Below are 20,999 nucleotides of genomic sequence, written 5' to 3' on the forward strand. Positions count from 1 at the left end.
AAACATTTTAATATTAGCATGATTGGTAATTTATTTTAATATTTAAGCTTAAAATAATATTTTGTGTGAGAAAATTATCCAACTGCTCTATATATCATACAAATATTAGTTTATACAAAAGAGTATTATTAATTTTAATCCCTTAATATTATATTCCAATCAAATTATTGAATTTATACATTTTGTTTAAAATATGTATTTTTTGTCACGAATTTATTGTTTGCAATTTGAACTAATAATCATGTTAAAGTATTTCATATATAGAATGATATTTATATGTATATTTTATAACAAATCTATTATAAACAAAATGTATAAAACTCAGTATAATTAAAAAATAAAATTAGCACCATCAAAACAAAGAAAGTCCTTAACATAATTTTTTTTTTTTATTCCTTACAATTTTCTACAGCCCTACAAAATTAACCATATATATTCCCCTATTTCCTATTAAACATACATTTTGTTTAAAATATGTATTTTTTGTCACGAATTTATTGTTTGCAATTTGAAGAAACTAATAATCATGTTAAAGTATTTCATATATAGAAAGATATTTATATGTATATTTTATAGCAAATCTGTTATAAACAAAATGTATAAATCTCAGTATAATTAAAAAATAAAATTAGCACCATCAAAACAAAGAAAGTCCTTAACATAATTTTTTTTTTATTCCTTACAATTTTCTACAGCCCTACAAAATTAACCATATATATTCCCCTATTTCCTATTAAACATACATATCTTCCATAAAAAAAATGAAATTGTAAAGCATAACCAAAGGATAATAAATTGAGTATGTCATAGAATCACTGCTACAACACCAGCACATAAGAGTAATTGTAGAACATGGTGAGCAGTTTGATATTCATGCATTAGTGCAAATCAGAATATGATAATATTAAAATTATAAAGAACTTATCAAACCATCCAAATATTACAATCCAAACATAAAAACTGAAAAATAAATAAAACAAGTTTTTAACTTTACATTAAAGTTCAGAAATTTAAAATTTCTGAACCCATCAAAATCATTCATCAAAAAATGTTGTTCTTCAAAAAGTTGACATCACGGCATCCAGCACAACCATAAACACATCAACAATACACCCTCAGCTAAACCTGCATTGCACAGACATAACAATGTTAAAAAATTTCCAGAAACATACAGATGAACATGCAAAGCATTGAATATCAAAATTGTATCATATTTTGTGTCAACAAAGACATTCCTAACCATTGATTTCAGTTTCTTCACCAACTTTGTCCAGATCTTCTATTCACTGTCATGCAAAATACAAACATAATAAGAACGTGAAATCCAAATAAGATATTTTAACCTAATATCATACTTTTCGTAAATCCTTGAGCAATAATGTCATACCTTTCATTTTCAAAGTTGATCCTCCCAATAGACACTCCATCGGACACTTCTATCATTCTGGGTTTCATATCCAATCCCACACTTCCCATAACATCAGCTACAAATTGAACTTCTTCAATAACAGCAAATCTCAAGCCAGCTCTGATCGCCTGATGCTTCCCATTCCAATTGCATACAATCATCTGATTCTTCCACACCCGTGATATTTTCTTCACCTTGCTCTCCCTCTCCCAGACGCATGCAACATTGTTCCTCACATGTAGAGCCAACTGACTGCACATCTTCGTAATCCGTTTTTTCCTCAACTTCAATCTCATGCTGAGTAGCTTGGATGTTCGTTTCAGCTTCCGTTTAATCGCGAACCGTTGTAAACGGTCTTCAACTAGAAGAAATTTCAAAGTTCTGCATAATCGGAAACAAGGATCAATCAATATCAAACTATATCAAAAAGGAAAAAAAAGATTGGATTTAGAAGAAAAATCTACCACCTGCATGCTTTTGCAACTTGTGAGAAGCTACCCATTTTTCTCTCAACAGATGGAATAGATTTCGTTTTTGACACTAAATAATAATTTTAATAGGTTGTCATCTACTTATATACTGAAACGTTCCAACCTCTTAGACTTCATTTTTCAATGTTGCCCTTCAAATTCATTATCATTACTTAGTAGGTAAACGTGCAAAAGATGTTGGAAACTGTTAAACTGCCTATTTATTTTAATACATAACTAAATATATTGAACCAATATAAATAATAATTAATTTCAATATATCAATATAGTCCTCATTTTGTTAATTGCTGTCAAAAATAATTTATTGACTCATAATTATTATAGGATTTAATACATTATTTTAATAATTCACTCTGCTGTATTATTTAAAGTTTTTTTTTCTTGATTTTTATATAAATTATATTCATTCATATTTGGCCATAAGAAAACTACATAATATGTTTTAAATTATATGGTCACTTAACATTATTTTTAATATTAAATTATAAACATTGCTTTTTTTTTCCTTATATATATTATTCGCCAATAAAATATACTATATTGCTTTTTTTTGTATATTATTTGTTATATATTATTGAAAAGCTAAAATAAATTATACTTAAAAAAAAATTTCTTTAAACAAATATATTTTATTGATATTTCATTCTTTAAATATCCTAATGGCTTTCCATACATATTATAATATTTAATCAATTTATATTTGTTACAATTTAAAACAATTTACAGAATAAAATCCTTATTGTTTTTTTATTGTACTTACGTGACCCGTGCGAACGCACGGGTAGATGGCTACCTATGGTATATTTTTAACAATATTGTATGATGACTGCGAATACAATGGTAAATGACTTATTAATTATATACAAGTTATGACACAATTAAATTAATATTTATATGACAATTATAACTTCTATTGTTTTTTGTTGCGTATCTTTTTTATATACTTATCAACCATTGTTATATATTTTTGAATATTTATATCGACTTTGCGTGACCCGTGCGAATGCACGGGTCCTTTACTAGTTCTAAATATCTTTTGCTTTCGACTGTCGTTGACTTGAATGTCGCAATATTTGTTGTTAACCCCCCACCTCCAGACTGAAGCACCAAGACACAAAAAATATATAACATGTTAACCGTGCTTTTTTTATTTTAGAAAAACACTATTATATTTCTCTCTTTATTTTGTTAATAACACGTTTACGTGAAAAACTAGGTTAAAGAGGCATTGTTATAGTCCAAGTTTACTTTAACAACTATTTGTAATTCTTGAATTTCAATTCATGTTCAGTATAAAGAAGAAATGTTTAATTTTTAATTTTTAATTTTTAAGTGGTATTTAAATTTTCCTAAATTTAATTTGACAAAATATTTTGTAAAATTTATTCATTCTAAAAAGAACAAAATTCTTTAAATATGATTCTTACTATTTTTTAATGAAAATATGACAAATATATTACTTTCTCTTACACGTATGCAAATTTCTCCTATTTTCACTCACTAAATCATATTTATATATATGTGTCATATTTTCATTGGAAAATATTAAGAACCACCCCTAAATAATTGTACCTAAGTTTTTCTTTTAAAAATTCTTAAAAATTTTAACCAATTTTTTTACAATAATACAATTTAAATATTTTCAAAAAAATTACATTAATTCATTAAAATTTCTTATTCAAACGCACTCTAACATTTAGTGTTTTAAAAAATGTTATCATTACTTGTCAATTATTTTTATCCTCATCTTTATTACAAACAAACCGCTCCATTTGTGGTGGTCACCTCTCACCAATAGCATGAGAATTATTTACTCATTTCTATCACCATCTCATCCTATTCACATGCATGAACCAAGTTAGTTCTAATCTAAACAAACACTATATAACATCAAAAGGTTTTGGTTCAAATGAACGATGATGCACCGTCAACAAAACTAGTTGAGCTACAAAAAGTTACTACTACCGCAAGAGTATAACTAAAAGCACGACATCACCCTCTTTTTTTAAATACTATAGTTGACTATATATTACTACTCTACTGTCAATGTCGGTTGAAAAATCATTTTCACCTTTTGTCCAACTTAAGTTACTATACATTGAATATTGCAAAAACAAGACTTAATTGTTAACTCACTTTTCTCACTGCCAATTACTACAATAAAGAGTTATTGTATCTATCACAATAGTGATACATCATAGATGATGCTTTCTTTCTTTTTTTTTTTCATTGAAAAAGGCTGCTTTAGCAACAATTATGATTTTATAAAAAGAATAGCTAGACAACCTGAAATGTTACTTGTTCACTTTAGCTTTAGATTTATGCAATTCTGGTGTAAATTCAGTAAATTCAAGCACATTTAATTTCTAGCGAGGGACCACTTTTTCTGTTCTAATTTGTTTTAGAGTTAAAAGGTAGTGCACTAACAGTGTAAAAAAAATTTACACTGTCATCCAATAAAAATATTTTATTCTGCCACATCATATCAGTAATTTAAGATTTAAAGTATGACTTGGTGTTTAACAAAGTCGTGATTGGTTGACAGTATAAATTTTTTTTACACTGTCAGTGCATCACCCCTTTTCTCTTTATTTTATATCTTATCTTATTTCTCTCCTTTTTATAAGATAGGACAAATCATATAATACTTAGATCAATATATCAATTTCATTTATAACATAATTTTATAGTATAATAGTACTATGGAAAATCTAAGATATTTAAGTTTAATTTGTGAGATTAATTATTCAATTAATTGAATATGAATTTATATAATTATTTATTAATAAATTATATTGTGGTCAATTCTTATAAAATAATAATAATTGATAAATTATTTGACTAAGTTTTGTATTTGAATAGATCAGCTGAATCATTCAAATAAATTTAATGAGAAGTCTATCAAATGTTATTTAATTATTGCATTATTAAACGATTAAAAGATTGGATTGGCGGTGGACAAAATTGATTTTAGCAGAATTGAGTTTGACAAAATTGATTTTATCAGAATTGAATTTAATAGAATTGATTTATGTTTGAATATATTTATGTGAAAGTGAGTTGAACAATAAATTACAGTGTAAAAATCATCCAGAATCAATTATGTAGGCAGAAGCTACAAATTTTAGTTTCAAGTAAATCAATTCTGAAGACAAAATCAATTATACTTTTGTCTAACCAAACATTTTAAAATCACCTAAAATCAATTCTACTTCTCTAAAATTGCTTTTGACTTTTACAAAACCCAAACCAAACATACACTTGGAATATCATAAATAATAAGAAGATAATAATTCTTTTATATTCTCTTTTCGACAGCAGTTTCTCAAATCTTATAAAATAACAATTCTTATTATAAATTATATTTTAATATTATAATACACTATAATTTATATCTATAGATCAAATTTAAATTCTTCCTAATTATATATAAAACTATTAGAGAGACATGGGAATGGTGTGAAGAATGAGAAAGTGGAAGTTTTGTAGTAAAGGAGATTCAGATTGTACTTGGACTGACGAATTATTTAAGTTGAAAAAAACAATTGATTGAGTTGCAGTCTTGCACACGTTTGTGTAACGAAAAAGCTACTAAAAATGTTAAAGTTTATTACTATTATTATGCAATTCAGAATAAGGCTGGCCAAACAGTTACCCGTACCACCAACAACATTAACATATAGTAAATAATAAATATTAGTACATTTTTTTTAGATAACTTGTGATGAAGCTAAAATATTCTTGAATAATATTTTTTTTACATGATATTAAAAAGTTCAAATGATAATATATATCTTTTGTAATTCTAGTTGAGAAATGAGAATAGATGAACAGTGAAGTCATAGAGGTAGAGGTGCAGTGAGAGCAGTACGTATAAGGAAAGGAGGGTCCGCATTTACATTTCACAACCGTTACTTCCCAATCTATCTCGATAAACGTGATTATCTCAGAGAAGCAGTGTTTGGTTGGAATGGCTGCACTGATTCCTCAGGATCCAACTTATTCATTAACTTTCTCATTGGATAAGTGATGTTTTTGAGCGGGGTGTTTGGTTTAAAATGTGAAACATTAATCATTTTTTATTGAGAAAATGATTCTGGTGGGATTTTTGCATTGTGTTGTATGTCTGCTAGATACATTGTGGCCAAGATAAGCATAAATTCTCAAATAATATGAATTTGTTCACTTTACTAATAGAGAATCATATAAACAGATCAAATGGAGCGTTGTTTAAGTCGAGATTACTTAATCCTTTGAAAGGTTTTTGTGTGAGTTCAATCTAAGTTTGAGGCTTTTCTCCCTAATGGTGAATGGAGAAGTTAGGTCGACTAGGGTGATCCAGGGTTTGGCTAGGGTTGAAAGAGTAGAGCGTTATGTAAAATTTTGGTTTTGTCTTGACAAATATTTTACTAAAATACATTATCAATTGAGCAGAATCTCTATATTCAACGAACCGTTTTTATTGATAGTGGAGTGTGCAATGTGTTTAGGGCACATTGAATTTATGGACCGTTGTTTATTTAGTGCGAGATCACTTTTTTATCTAGTATAAAATGCCTAGATGGATAACAATGCCTTTACCTCTTTTGGCATTCAATTTTAGGGGTTTTTAAAGGGTTTGGTAAGAGCAAGAATATTTGGAAATGTGAAAATAAAGTAATTTTTTATTTAGGAAATTAAGATATTTAATTATTAGATGAATTCAATCATTGGCTCGAGTTGGAGGTGAATTCACTCTCAGCTCCGGTCTGACGGTCTCTAACCTTTCTTTGCTTGACTGAGAGAATAACTCGCTCTGGTGCCTACATTTGTGTTGTGTTGTCTGACGGTCTCTAACCTTTCTTTTTTTGTTTTCGGTAGGTAGTTAAGTCTATCTCTTTTTAGCTCGCTCTTTTTGTTGGTGTGTTGCTTTGTATCCTTGAGTAGACTTGTTTTTCTGAAGTGGTTTGGTGTGGCAGTATTTCTTTTTTAAAATTGGAGACAATTTAAATAAAACAAAGTGTAAGTTTAGTTAAACTAAAAGCGTTTTTAACTTAGAGGTTACATTATCCCACGAGTCATACGGTTTAAATATTTTGAATTTAAGTTGGATAGTTGAAATTAAAGAGTGTTTTAAAAATAAGTTAGAGATGAAAACCATTAAATATAAGTTGGATAGTTGAAATTAAAGAGTGTTTTAAAAATTTTATGTAACTCAATCATATCACTTAAGATGAAGGACAAAATTTAAAACACCCTTAAGAATTAAAGAGTTGACTTAGGGTCAATTTTATGTTTTTTCTTTTCATTTTTATTTAAATAACGAATTATCATATTTAAACATATTTTGTTTGTATGATTTTTCTCCGTAATTTCGTCACTTTGTTCATCTACACTTTTTTTTTTCAAAGCCTATTTTTCCACACTATCTCATCTCATCTCATCTCATCCTGTTAGGGCATTTTCCATTGGTGACGGACGCAACCTAGAAGCTTGTACCAACATTTTTTTAACTCTGACAATTATCATGTGACTGTAGGGTCTACTTTTAAAAAACAAAGTAGTAAAATTTTGATTACAAAGCAAAGAGTTTTCAGTCAAAAGAAAACAACACATTGATATATAAACTTTGAAACCTGGTTCATGCACCAGCAGCATTCAATCCCATCCGTCATGTGGTCCCTTATTCTTTGTCAACCATTGATCTTAAATGCTTCAACCTTTGACATTTCATTTTCCTATAAAATCAATGGTGGATTGGTTCAATAACCCTTCTTAGAGGTAACCCCACACATCATGGGACGGTTTTCATCCATCGGTGATAATAATAATTAATATATATTGTTAAATCAATCATTTATGATCCACCTTCTTAGATTTTCTTTACATTTCTAATTTAATATACATCAAATTAATCTGTCTCACAAGTATCAACAAGGTGCACTAATATATTTTTTTCTCATATTAGTTAGAGATAAAAATTGTTAGTAATAGTTAGTTATGTTGTGTACATCTAATATGAATCCAGTTTATAGGTACAGTTTACTATTTTAATATATTTTATCTAAAATGGTATAGAGATCCACATTAAATACACTCAATTTAGTCATTTTTAGGTCCTTTTTGAAGCTTCTATTTTGAAGAGTGTTTCGGTGGCGGCAATGGGTGGTTGGAAGGAGCATAGGTGGTGTTGGGGGGATTTAGGCTTAAATGAGGGAGTTTTGAGGGAAGGTGGATTCGGTAATATTTTGGATGATTTGAAGGGCCGGTTGGAGGCGTTCGAGGGGTGGAAGGAAGGGAAGGATTCGGTGGTTTGGAGGGGAAATTCGGAGTCAATTTTTTCGGTTTCTTCGTGCTATAATTTTTATGACCGTCTTCGAATCCCATTCGGTCCTCCAAAAAAGAATGATGGCGTTTTTGGTTTTCTTTGGAAAATGGATGTTCCGTTCAAAATAAAGGCATTTGGTTGGAGACTTTTCCGGAATAGACTTCCCACAAAAGATCTTTTGCTATCTAGAGGTACCCCTTTGTCTCTTGATAATTTAAAGTGTGTGTTGTGTGGGATTTGTGTGGAGAACTTGAAGCATTTATTTTTTAGTTGTTTGGTGGTTAAGAATATTTGGAGGGAAGTTGCTTTGTGGGTGGGAAAAGTGGGCATTGGTGAGGAAGATGGTTTGGAAAATTTTATGAATTGGCACCGGTTTTTTCGTTTAAAAAAGGTGAAAGAGAGGAAGTTAGGTGTTGTTTGGCTAGCCACTAATTGGACCATTTGGTTGTTAAGGAATGGGGTGTCTTTCCGGAAGGATAAATGGAGTATTAATGATACCATTTGGAATATTAAGATGATTGTTTGGAGGTGGACATTTTGTGGAAAAATTACTCATTCCAATTTCTCTTTTTACGAGTTTTCTAAGGATCCGTTGTTTTTCCTCTCGTAAGTTTATTTGGTTTGTAATTTTTTCTTTTCGGTGGATGTTGATCTTTTGTTATTTTGTAATGGTTTAGAGAACCCATTGTTCTCTCTTCAATATATCTTGCTTATTGAAAAAAAATTTAGTCATTTTTATTCATTTTATGCTTATTTTTTATATATGGATTTATATGTTGAAATAGATCTATTGTATATTTTTTTTATTGATCAATTAATTAAATTATCAATAATATTTTACATACCTATTTTATTGATAAATTAATTAAATTGTCAATAATAATAATATTTTCACCTAATAAATTATTTAACACTAATATTTTTTTCTATTAAATGAGTATAAGAAGCACTGATGTCTTTAACTGCAACATTTTATATATTAATAAATTAACTAATAATATTTATAAATTAACCATTTCAAAAAAATTTCAAAAAAATTTAGTGCTTCTTATACTTGTTTATTAGAAAAAAATTAGTGTTAAATAATTTATTAGGTCAAGATATAACTATTTTATTAGTAAATTAAATAAATGGGATAAGATCAAATGATATCAAGGTGCCAAAGTTTAATTTGACATCAAATCTCAACCGTTAATAACTTTGACACCTTGCTGTCATTTGATCTTGTCCCTAAATAAATTATCAAAAATAATAATATTTTCACTTAATAAATTATTTAACACTAATATTTTTTCCATTAAACGAGTATAAAAACACTAATTTTTTTAATTATTAATTTATAAATACTAATACTTTATTTATTAATATATAAATGTTGCAGTTAAAACTTAAACTCTAAAATAACAACTTATCCTCTTTAAATTCAATTACCAACTACTTCGATCTATATTAGAATTAATTGACTAAATGACTTCATTTTTATAACTGAATATAAAATAATAATTTAGAAGACAAGTTGCTATAAAAAGACCTTCCACTTACAGTGAGTTTGCAGGTATAGATATTGTTGTTGGTCGGTTATCATAATACATCATCTATCTTTCTATCTTCTCTGCACTCATTTCATGATTCTTCTTCACTACTAGTCTTTTTTTATTTATTTATATATTCTTCCGCTCCTTATCTTTCTGATCACAAACCCTACTTTCACACCATTCTCTCCCATACTCTCTCTGCACCTTCCTTTTCTCTTTGTCACACCATCATAGTATGGACATGATCTCAATGATGATGCAAATGGAAAAGTTTCCTGATAATTTCTCTGAACCTTCCTCTTACCAAGAAATAATCCATGGAACTTCCAATACCAATACTGTTCCATTATTTAACTTCTCTCCACAAACTTTTACTACTGATCCATTTCTACACTCTAATGTCAGTTTCAACAACACTATCCAAGTACCATCTTCTCATTATAACCCTAATTCTTCTGATAAGAAGAACTCCATGGCGGCCATGAGAGAAATGATATTCAGAATAGCAGTGATGCAACCGGTGCATATCGATCCGGAGTCAATTAGGCCACCGAAGAGAAGGAACGTGAAGATATCGAAGGATCCGCAGAGCGTAGCGGCGAGGCATAGAAGGGAAAGGATAAGTGAAAGGATAAGGATACTGCAGAGATTAGTACCTGGTGGAACAAAAATGGACACTGCTTCTATGTTGGATGAAGCTATACATTATGTGAAGTTTTTGAAGAAACAGGTTCAGAGTTTGGAACAAGCTGGGGCTAATAATAGATCATCACACATTGGTGCTGGTGCTGGTGCTGGTGGTGTTATGAATAATTTTAATGTAATGAATTATTCTTCTGCTTTGATGATGAAGGGTTGTCAACCTTTTCAAATGGTAGGGTCTACTTCTAAACAATTGCTTAGCTAGTATTAAGATATTAATTTGCTTAATTTGGAGCATGGTTTCTCCATGTTTGTGATTGTAATTTTCTAATGAATGAAGGAATGTTAGTTGAACCAAATGAAATAAAAAAGATCACAAAATGTTAGAAGAATAATTATGGTTTAAATTTAAGTGCTTAAAATATATATAAATCTGTTTAGAGATCTTGGACAATGATTATGTTTGTGGCATATATTATATATATACTGCAGTTCAGTGTTTCATACCTTATGGAAACATATTGATCAACATTTTGTCAACAAAAATAAAACTGTACTCTATATGGTGCAGCATTCATGTGTATAATGAAGCATGATGCGTTATTGCTTGCCATTTATCAATCATTCGACCCTCCGATCCAATAATTAGTGTTGGCCCACCAATTTCTACAAAACATGGCTCTATTTTTTGAGGCATCAAATTTTTTCTATGACACCATAGGTACGTGTGACGCCCCAAATTCGCAGTGGCGGAGCCAGAAATTTTATGCAGCCTGGGCAAATAAATTTAACTGCACGCTACATGTGACCATATATAAATAGTCATAAAGTGTGCTACATAAGAGAGATGAAACCTAACCTGCGAATAGTGTGCTAAATAAAATTAAGAGGTAAATGCCCTCTCCGAGACTTCTTTGCAGTGAATGTTCGAATAATATCAACATCTTTAAGTGACTTGAATATATCCCGCTCGGTGTAACATATCATCAAGTCATTGAACCACACATCATTAATCTTGTTGCGCAAATTAAACTTGATAATCTTCATTGCTGAAAATGCTCTTTCAACAGATGATGTCGACACCGGCAATATCAAAGCCAACTCAATGAGCTTGTAGACCAATGGAAATACCAAATGTTTTTCAGTTTGAACTATCTTCATAGCCAAACTTTGAACATCTTCACAAGAAGTAAATGAAGCATGCATTTTCACTTGATGTACATAAGTCTCAAGTTGCTCCCTTATTGTTCCACGATCATCATCAGAAAAGTATGCATGATAAATATTAGCAAGACGGGCAAGCTTATCAACATCAAACTTGAAAAAAGAGTTCTTAGGGTCAAGACATGAGAAGCAATCCAGCACAACGTTACTTCCTTCACTAAACCGGTGATCCATCTGAAATTTAATGATTCAATGAAAAGAATTTTTAAATAAAGAATTTATAACACACAAATTGACGAGACCGAATAATTAAATTAAATAAATAAATCATAACAACAAAATTAAAAGAGAATTCTAAAAAAAAATGAATTATATATATATATATATATATATATATATATATATATATATATATATATATATATATATATATATATATATATATATATAAAACAAAAAATTAAACTATTTTAGATTTTAAAAAATATTGAACTATTTTATTATAATATATAGTATGTTAATTTATATTACAATTGCATAATTGCATGTAGTACCAGCCACTAGGGGTTGTTCTATGTCAAGTAATATATACAATGACCTAGTCATATAAAATAAAAATGAAATTGAATTGAACCTATATGACCTATTGCAATTACGGTACAGCAGTACAGGTACATCACTACAGTCTACAATATTCAACATACAAATGAAATTGAACCTATATAATCTATTGCAATTGCGGTACAGGATTACAGGTACAACATTCAACTTTCAACATACAAATAGGTACTACTAGTACTACTAACTAGGGGTGGCAAAACAGGCCCGGCCCGCGGGGAAAGCCCGTTTTACCCGCACTTTTTTGCGGGACGGGGGGAGGTTTTAGGCCCGCTCTCTTTAGTATGCCCGCCCCGCCCCGCCCCGTTTTTTTGCGGGATTTTGCGGGCATGAGCTTTTTCATTCAATTTTACTATTTGTAGGCCTAAAAGGTTCAATGCCCGCGGGCTTTCCCCGCCCCGCCCTCACTTTTTTGCGGGGCGGGGCAAGGTTTTAGACCCGCACTCTCTAATATGTCCGCTCCGCCCCGCCCCGTTTTTTCGCGGGCTTTTGCGGGGCGGGCCTAAACGGGGCGGGCATGCCCGTTGGCCACCCCTACTACTAACTATATAACTTAATCTATATAATATAAATAATGTAATAATAATATATTGTTATAATAAAAAGAAAAATTAAGAGAAATACCTGCTGCTTCAAAGTGACGGTGATGATGGGATTGGGAGAGAGGAATTGAGAAAATAGGAACAGTCTCGCAGAGAGAAGTATATAATTAGTTTTTTTTTAATTTCTATTCTAAGTTATAAATAATTAATTGAGTTGGGCCTATCTGGACCATTGGGTATTCATCTGTTTTAATTTTTACACCTTTATTTTTACTAATTTTGCCTCTGGTTTCATTTAAAAACATACTATTAAATTGGGAGAAATACAAAGAAATTATGGGTTGAGCCCGGGCGCGTGCCCGGGCTCGCCGGGCTATAGAACCGCCCCTGCAAATTCGAATATGTATCACCATGTTTCTGTCTCATTTATTTGAGAATGAATTAGTTATTGGACCTTCAAAAATTTATATATATAATGATACTCCTCATTTTATAAATTGATGTTGGCGAGAATAACAGTAGGCTGTAGCGGTTATATGGCTAGTTACAATGTGGATTTTAGGTTGTCTCGCAATGAGGTTATTTCCAAAGACATGGTGTTTAATTTTGATGAATGTATGACGATAATTGTTATAAGATTGGGGACTTGGTTACTATCTTTTTGTAATTTTGTAGATGGTTGTAATTTCTCCCTTTTGAACACTCTTCTTCTTTGCTTTAGGAAGTAAGTACGTCTCGAGTTTGTTTTCCGAGTGGAGTATCCCTTATGCTCTCATCTAATAGATTTGCCTATTAAAAAAAACAAATTGATTTTGTAGAAATAAGTTATACCAAATTCTAATTTTTTTTATATGGTATCAAGAGCCTATTGATTTGACAGACTCACCATTTATATATGCACATCAAGTCCATTAATATTGGGTGCAAGAGGGTGTATTTTTGGTATATACTTGTTAAGGTTTGTTGGTTAGATGTTAGTTAGTTAGTAGAGAGTTAGTTACAACATTACTTGTTCTATACGTAATGATCACCTTAGTTGGGATCCTAATCATGTCCAATTGAAAACTCGCAGTTTTTCAATTATAACTATCAATCGTTTCTTCTTCTTGCGTCATTGCTTTGCTTCTACTTCCTTCTTTCACTCTTAAACCCTGCTTATTTTCCATCCTTTACCCTCTATCCTTCTCATCATGACTGAGTCCTCACAAGACAGATTCATTCAGCCTGTAATTTCAAGATTTGGTGGCTTTTATGACCATTGGTTCATGTTAATGGAGAATTTGCTTCCATCCAAGAAGTACTAGGGATTGATCGAGAATGGCACCATGGTTGGACCTCTAGATGAAACACAAGAACAATTGAAGGCTGCTGAGGAGAGCAAAATTAAATATTTGGAAGACAAGAATTACATGTTCCAGTCTATTAATTGGTCGATCATGGAAACCATCCTTATGTGAAACACAGCCAAGGACATTTGGGATGCTATGTGTCGCAAGTATCATGGAACTTAAAAGGTAAAAAAAACACACATGTAGTCTTTACGACGAGAATTTGAGATTTTTGCTACGGGGGAGATTGAAACAATTGATGAGGTCAATGTTGATTAAATGGCTGCACATAAGGAAAAATTGGCGCAAGTATTGGTTGTTGAGAAAAATCTGAGGTCGATGTCAACAAGATTCAACTATGTTATGTGCTCCATTGTAGAGTCTAATGATATGACAACATTTTCCTTTTATGAAATGCAAAATAGTTTAATTGTGCATGAGCAAAGAATGAATGGTCAAAGAGATTTCATTGAAGTACAAGCCTTGAATGTGTCCAATGCAGGAATAGATGCTGGGAGAGGTAGAGGAAGATTCTCAATTAGAGATCGTGGCAGAGGTAGACAAAGTAGAGAATATGTAGAATGCTATAAGTTCTATAAGTTAGGTCACTATCAAATTGAGTATCCTAGATGGGAAGAAAATGTCAACTACAATGAATTTAATGTAGAAGAAAAGATGATTTTGATGGCAAAAAGTGAATCAAGTAATTGTACCAATGGAGGAAACATGGTATCTTGATTCTAACTGTAGCAATCATATGGTTGAAGTTGAAACTTGGTTCTTTGAATTTGATTAAAGCTTTAGGGAAACTGTCAAATTATGAGATAACTAAAAAATGTCTGTCATGGAAAAAGGGAATATGAAGCTAAGCATTTATTGCAAGACATACGTGATTGTTGAAGTGTACTACCTACATGGCTTGAGAAATAATCTCCTAAACATTGGACAACTTCAGTAGAAGAATCTAAGTATTGTGTTCAAGCATGATTCTTGCCAAATATTTCATGAAGAAAATGTTTGATCTTAATTACTCAAATTTATCATTATAGGATGTATGTGATTAATGCACTAGACATCGTGCCAATGTGCTTTAAGACTACTAAGCAATTGGAATCTCAAATGTGGCATATCAAATATGTACACGTGAGCATTAAGGGCCTAGCCACATTTGTGAAGAAGGAAATGGTGAGGGTTTGCTAAGTCTAGCAAACAGAAAAGAAAAATGCACTTATTTCTTGGTAGGGAAGTAACACATGGATCCCATTCCTAAACAGACAATTTAGAGAGATAATGTAAAACTAGAGCTTGTCCACTCTGATATTTGTGGACCAATGATATCAGATTCAATTGGAGAAAACAAGTACTTCATCACCTTTACAAATGATTTTACTAGGAAAAATTGGATCTATTATTTGAAAGGAAAGTCTAGTGCATTTGATGCTTTCAAAAGATTAAAGGTATTGGTTGAAAGAGAATATAGTTTCTTGATTTTAGTAGAATTTTTTTAATGAAATAAATAATTAAATCAAAAAGTAGGGAACTAGGATTTGAACACCTACTTTCTCATCGCAACCTTCCCTTGCTATTTCTCTCAGGCCCTGTGTGAAATTTCAAAAATGCTTACTGTTTTCAGAGATGCATCTTCGGACGCACCAAATCTCTATTTTAACCACAAGCTAATTCGGAGATTTATATTTGAAGGTCTTTGTAGGGTGTATTCGGAGATGCACATCTCCGAATTAGGAGAGCATATTTAAAGCTTGTGCCAGACCCTCCCTCTTCCCGTTCTTCATTTTTGAGGAATTTTTCTCTCTCTACCTCACTTTACCCATTTCCAATTCCCACTCAAGATCAAGATTCGAAGAAACATTTACTTGTAACTTGTCATTCTCAACTCCCTCTAACATCAGAGCACTTTACACCTTCATCAACACAATTTTGACTAAGTTTTAATGTAGCATATTTTGATTTTTGATTAATGTATTAGCTCAAATAGGTTAGTTTTAATGCATTAGAAAGCATTAGCATTTCAAATAGTTTATGTATAGACTGTGTTTATATGATTTAGATGAGCTTGGAAGAGTTTGGATCGTTATGAAAGTTGTAGAAGCACTTCTGCCATTGAAGGTGATCGAAGCTTTCTTTCGGAGATGCATCTTAGAAGTGTTCGGCTTCAGGTTTTCAAAGATACATCTTTGAACTCTATCCTTCCTCATACTAATATCATTTATTAATTTTTTCCATGACTATGACTGAAAACAACGAAATCTTGAGACTCAGGCAACCCACCCTAATTACATATGCTCTTCGCGAGAGGGTAAGTAAGCATGAACATGCTAGATCCTTCCCCCCTGAGCCTCACAATAGAGAGGCGTCGGCCTTTAGGAGTCAACTATCATGGAGGTCTGGATCCTAGAGTCGTGCGCATCATGATGAGGATGTCACAGTTGCACCTTAGGCCCCACTTGTAGACCCTTTCCCAAGAGGGATCATTGACACTTCTTTAGAGAGCATGTGGCTCCGAATGTATGATACAGAGAGGTATAATTTTGAATGGTGATATTTTTATTTTGTAATCAAATTCAACTCGTCTTAGACTGTTTTATTTTATTTTCAACAGTAACATGAATGTCTGAAGCCGGTGAACTATGCAAGAAAGATTCACCATATTTATCAGCCTGAGAATGAGTGGTTCAAAAATGCACTCCATAACTTCGGGCTTGCAGGTCTTTGTGCTTCTGGATACACCACCATCAATCATGGCATAGAGGCTGCATTTGCTGAGACATGGCATAATAAAACGTCATCTTTCTACCTGTCCATCGGCGAGATGACTATTACATTGGATGATGTAGCTTGTCTCTTACACCTTCCCATTAGAGGAAGGTTGCTTGATCATTCTAAGATCACTAGGGCCGAGACAGCAGAGATGATGGTGGTTTATTTGGAAGCTGGCCTCGAGGTAGCCATGAGGCAATGTAGTAGAACCAGGGGTGCACATGCCAAGTTCTCTTGGTTGGCTGAGTTGTATCACAAAAACTTGGAGTTAGCTGAAAGCCTGGACGCCGATGGTATGTGGGTTACCTACCACAGGGAGTGATCCCTGAGGTGCTACTTCATGTTCTTAGTTGGCACGTCCATGTTTGTGGACAAAAGTGCAACCTACGTGGATGTGGCTTACCTCAAATATTTATCAACTTGGAGTCCATTCAAGAATGGAATTAGGGTTATATGACATGGTTTTATTTTGTGTCACACTCATACATGACACCATACATTCCTGGACGTCCTCATTGACCTGCTTTTGAGGAGATTCTGGAGAATGATAAAGACAAGGATGATTATGCCATTGATGTCTTGCCGATTTTTCATAACATTGTGCGGATGACAAGAGAGGGCATTGAGTTTGAGTTGTTTGAGAGATATGGAGATGAAGCGGTTGACCTAGAACGTTCCATTCTTATTGAGGCAAGGAACGCCTTGGGTTACTGTAGGCAAAGGAGGATCCGTGTAACACCCGAGGCCAACGAGGGCGAGGAATAGTTGTCGGTGCACGAGGCATGATGTAACATCCTGAAAATTCTTATTTAATTAATTTAATCAAGTTTTAAATTAATTATGGAAAATTAACATTTTGTTGGATTATGTGGAAAAATAATAAAATGTTAAGTTATTGGGCCATGCAGTGGAATTAGTAAAGTGGGGGTGTAATTGTGTAAGAGCCCATTTCTAATTTTAAGTTTTTCATAAAATAAAGGAAAACAAGAGGAGAAGGAAAAATTAGAACGTGAAAACCAGAAGCTGTGAGAAGAGGAGCTGAAGAACGTGAAGGAGAACCAAAGAGGAAGAGGAACCAATTCAAGAATTTGGCTAAGGTAAGGGGGGACTTATCTAATTATCATCTATTATCGGGTTAGGGGTTGATAATACTGAATAGATGTGGAATTCGATTCGATTGAGTCATATGATAGGTTTAGGGATTGAGTCAATTGTGTGATGTTTGATCTCTATGTTTGAATCTATGATGTTTGCGTTGTTATGGTCTCAATTGATGTGTAATTGGTGTATTTTGAGATGTATTTTGTGTGGTTTGTGCATTCTAATTCCCTAGGTTCGTACTGGTATGAATTAGGTGCGTTTGGAATGTGTAGAATGCTGTTTTCTGCAGGTTGGGGTTTCTGAAATCGCCGGTTCGCGCCGCGTACATAGGGTTGGCGCCGCGAACAGGTGGGCAGAGTGCCAGGAATTTGTGATACGCTCAGGTCGCGCGCGTACCTGTGTTCGCGCCGCGAAGGCGTAACTTTTCCTCGCTTCGCGCTGTGTGTGGATGTTTGCGCCGCGAACAGCTTGGCAGGGAGCCAAGGAATTCTTGGGACGCTCAGTTCGCGCCGCAAACTGATGATGGCGCCGCGTGCTGTTGGTTTTGAGATATTTTTGAAAAGTTCAAAGATGCATAACTTTTTAACTGTTGGTCCGTTTGATGTGCCGTTTCGAGCTAAACGAACCTTATAGGATAACCTATATGATGATGATTGAATGGTTTTAAAATTATGAAAATACATGTATGCTATTCTTATTGAATATGATGATTGGTGCAAATATGTGTATGTTTTGTATATGATGATGATGGAATTGTGATTGAATGATGTTAAATATATATGAACATACTTGAATGATGATGATGATGTTGATGATTGATGATGATGGTGGTATAAGTATGTTATATATGTTGCATTCATTCATGTTCATTGATGATACTGTATCCATAAGGGTGTGTTGGATCAGTGAAGGGCATGATTCCCATTGTGTGGAATCTGTGCTGGCAGGGCCGTATCTTGGACGATGTTGGATCGGTCATGGGTTATTCCCATTTGATGATGTTGGTACCACATGCATAGTGTCGGTTCATACATATGCATACTTTATAACATGATTGGATGTATTCCAGTGTTGTAAATGCTGATGATGTGTTGATTGTTGTTTGATTGTTTTGAATGTCTGTTTATGAAACAATTGGGTGAACGATACAACTGTGATGTGTTATTGCTTTATAACCTTATAACATTTGTTAATTATGATGAGACTCACCCTTACATGTTGTCATTTTCAGATTGAGGATAGCGGCTGTTCGACTCGGTGAGGATTAGCTCATGAGTCAGGGTCTTAGTTAGCTTCAGGTGTCATGCTCTGATAGTTGTAACACTGGGGACGCGATTGTTTAGAGTTTATGATTATGACTCTAGTTATGTTTTTGATGTTTTGAAGGATAAGTTTTAAAGATGTTAAACTTAGTCCGTTTTTGATAAATTTCCGCTGTGTGAACATGAAACATTTTAAATTATGATGATTACCTCAGTGAATGCATGACATGACTGACTGATGTTTATTTATTATGAATTGTGGCACCCTTATTTCATGTACTCTGAATAATTGTTTTAAAATTGCCGCGGGGTTAGTAAGGGGTGTTACACATGACAATGAGACACTTCCATGGCTGGAGAAGGGGAGAAATGGTCGCTGAATTCACATTGGAATGAGAGGGATCTTGAGGTTGTGCAGGTATGGGACTGCATGGTTGAAGGAAGGCTTATAAGAATTTATTGATACTACATATACTAACAAGATGCATCTTCTTTTCAGTAGCCTAACAAATAAGAACTCCACAGTTAAACGTGTTTGACTTGGAGTAGTATTTGGATTCGTGACCTTCTGGGATGTTTCGCGAAAAGCGTACGATTGAGGATAAAGCATGCAAAAAAGATTCGTGTTGGTTTGTAAGGTCAATTAGTAATCTTGAAAGTAGTCATGGGCATTATAAATGGTATTAGAGAAGACCTCTTCCAGTATGATGTGGTTCGGGGATGAACCAAGTGGAAGCTTGTAGGCATGTAACGAGGGCGGAGAGTTGTAGGTGCATGAGGCATGACATTGAGATACTCCCAAGGCCGAAGAGGGAGATGATTGGTCGCCGAATTCACATCAGAATGAGAAGGATCTTGAGGTTGTATAGGTATAAGACTATACAATTGAATGGAGGTTTATAAGGATTGAGTGGTACTATCTATATCAGCAAGATGCATCTTCTTTTCAATAGCCTAATAAATAAGAACTTCATAGTTAATCGTGTTTAACTTGGAATACTATTTGGATGGGTGACCTTCTGCAAAGTTTCCCAAAAAGTGTGCGAGTGAGAACAAAGCGTGCTAAAAAGACTCGTGTGTGTTTGTGGGGTCAGTCGATAATCTTGAAAGCCGTCTGGTGTGTTGCAAGCTAGATGTTAGGATTAGGCATACTTAGTAGAGTATGCTTTTAATTGTATTTTGTTTATTTTTCATGGACTTGTAGAACAATTGTTGTATTGTTATATTCTTTCTGATATTCGTTTCTATAATATTTGGTTTTATTAATGCATTACTCAGTTCTATAATTTTTTTCGTTTTTATTAATCTTTGAAACAAATAGAGACAATGCTACTCGAATTAAAATTAATTTGAATTGTTAACACCACAATGTTATTAAACTAGTTCTGGAAAAGACACATGCAAGAATTCAGACTTATTTCCGAATTTACTAAACAATAGTTTGAATATACATCTCAAACTTATTTCTTAAGAAATTGGGTGGAAGTTTGATTTAGTACGACCGAAAGGTGACTTCAAAAATGTATTTGCGAAATTATCTTAGGGTGTATTCGAAGATGCATCTTCGAACTAAATTTTGCAACAAAAAAAAAATTGTACTCCCTTTATTCCTATTTATAAGCAAATTTTAACTTTTTACATTCATTGAATAAATGATGTATCTAGTCTTTACATCATCCAAATACAATATTTATTCAATGAATACTTATAAATAGGAATGGAGTGAGTATGTTCAAAGATGCATTCGAATTCACCCAAGAATATTTTTGAATTTTCAAAAGTGTGCCCAATATAGCAAAGTTGAGATGAGAAATTGTCATTTT

At 32.6% G+C, this 20,999-nt stretch overlaps 2 protein-coding genes across 2 annotated transcripts; both read left to right on the plus strand.

The window, feature by feature from the left end:
* Nucleotides 1-8,039: 8,039 nt before the first annotated feature.
* On the plus strand, nucleotides 8,040-8,816 carry LOC131624663 (uncharacterized). The gene has a single exon (XM_058895596.1). The coding sequence runs from the start codon at nucleotides 8,040-8,042 to the stop codon at nucleotides 8,814-8,816; it is 777 nt and encodes a 258-aa protein (XP_058751579.1).
* Nucleotides 8,817-9,775: 959 nt separating this feature from the next.
* On the plus strand, nucleotides 9,776-10,823 carry LOC131624678 (transcription factor HEC1-like). The gene has a single exon (XM_058895607.1). The coding sequence runs from the start codon at nucleotides 9,977-9,979 to the stop codon at nucleotides 10,646-10,648; it is 672 nt and encodes a 223-aa protein (XP_058751590.1). The 5' UTR covers nucleotides 9,776-9,976; the 3' UTR covers nucleotides 10,649-10,823.
* Nucleotides 10,824-20,999: the final 10,176 nt, after the last annotated feature.

This window comes from Vicia villosa, unplaced genomic scaffold (genome assembly GCF_029867415.1).
Source record: "Vicia villosa cultivar HV-30 ecotype Madison, WI unplaced genomic scaffold, Vvil1.0 ctg.000148F_1_1, whole genome shotgun sequence".
NCBI lineage: Eukaryota > Viridiplantae > Streptophyta > Magnoliopsida > Fabales > Fabaceae > Vicia > Vicia villosa.

Excerpts from the sequence above, each read along its gene's own strand:
- LOC131624663 (XM_058895596.1), top strand. The coding sequence starts at position 8,040 with ATGGGTGGTTGGAAGGAGCATAGGTGGTGTTGGGGGGATTTAGGCTTA.
- LOC131624678 (XM_058895607.1), top strand. The coding sequence starts at position 9,977 with ATGGACATGATCTCAATGATGATGCAAATGGAAAAGTTTCCTGATAAT.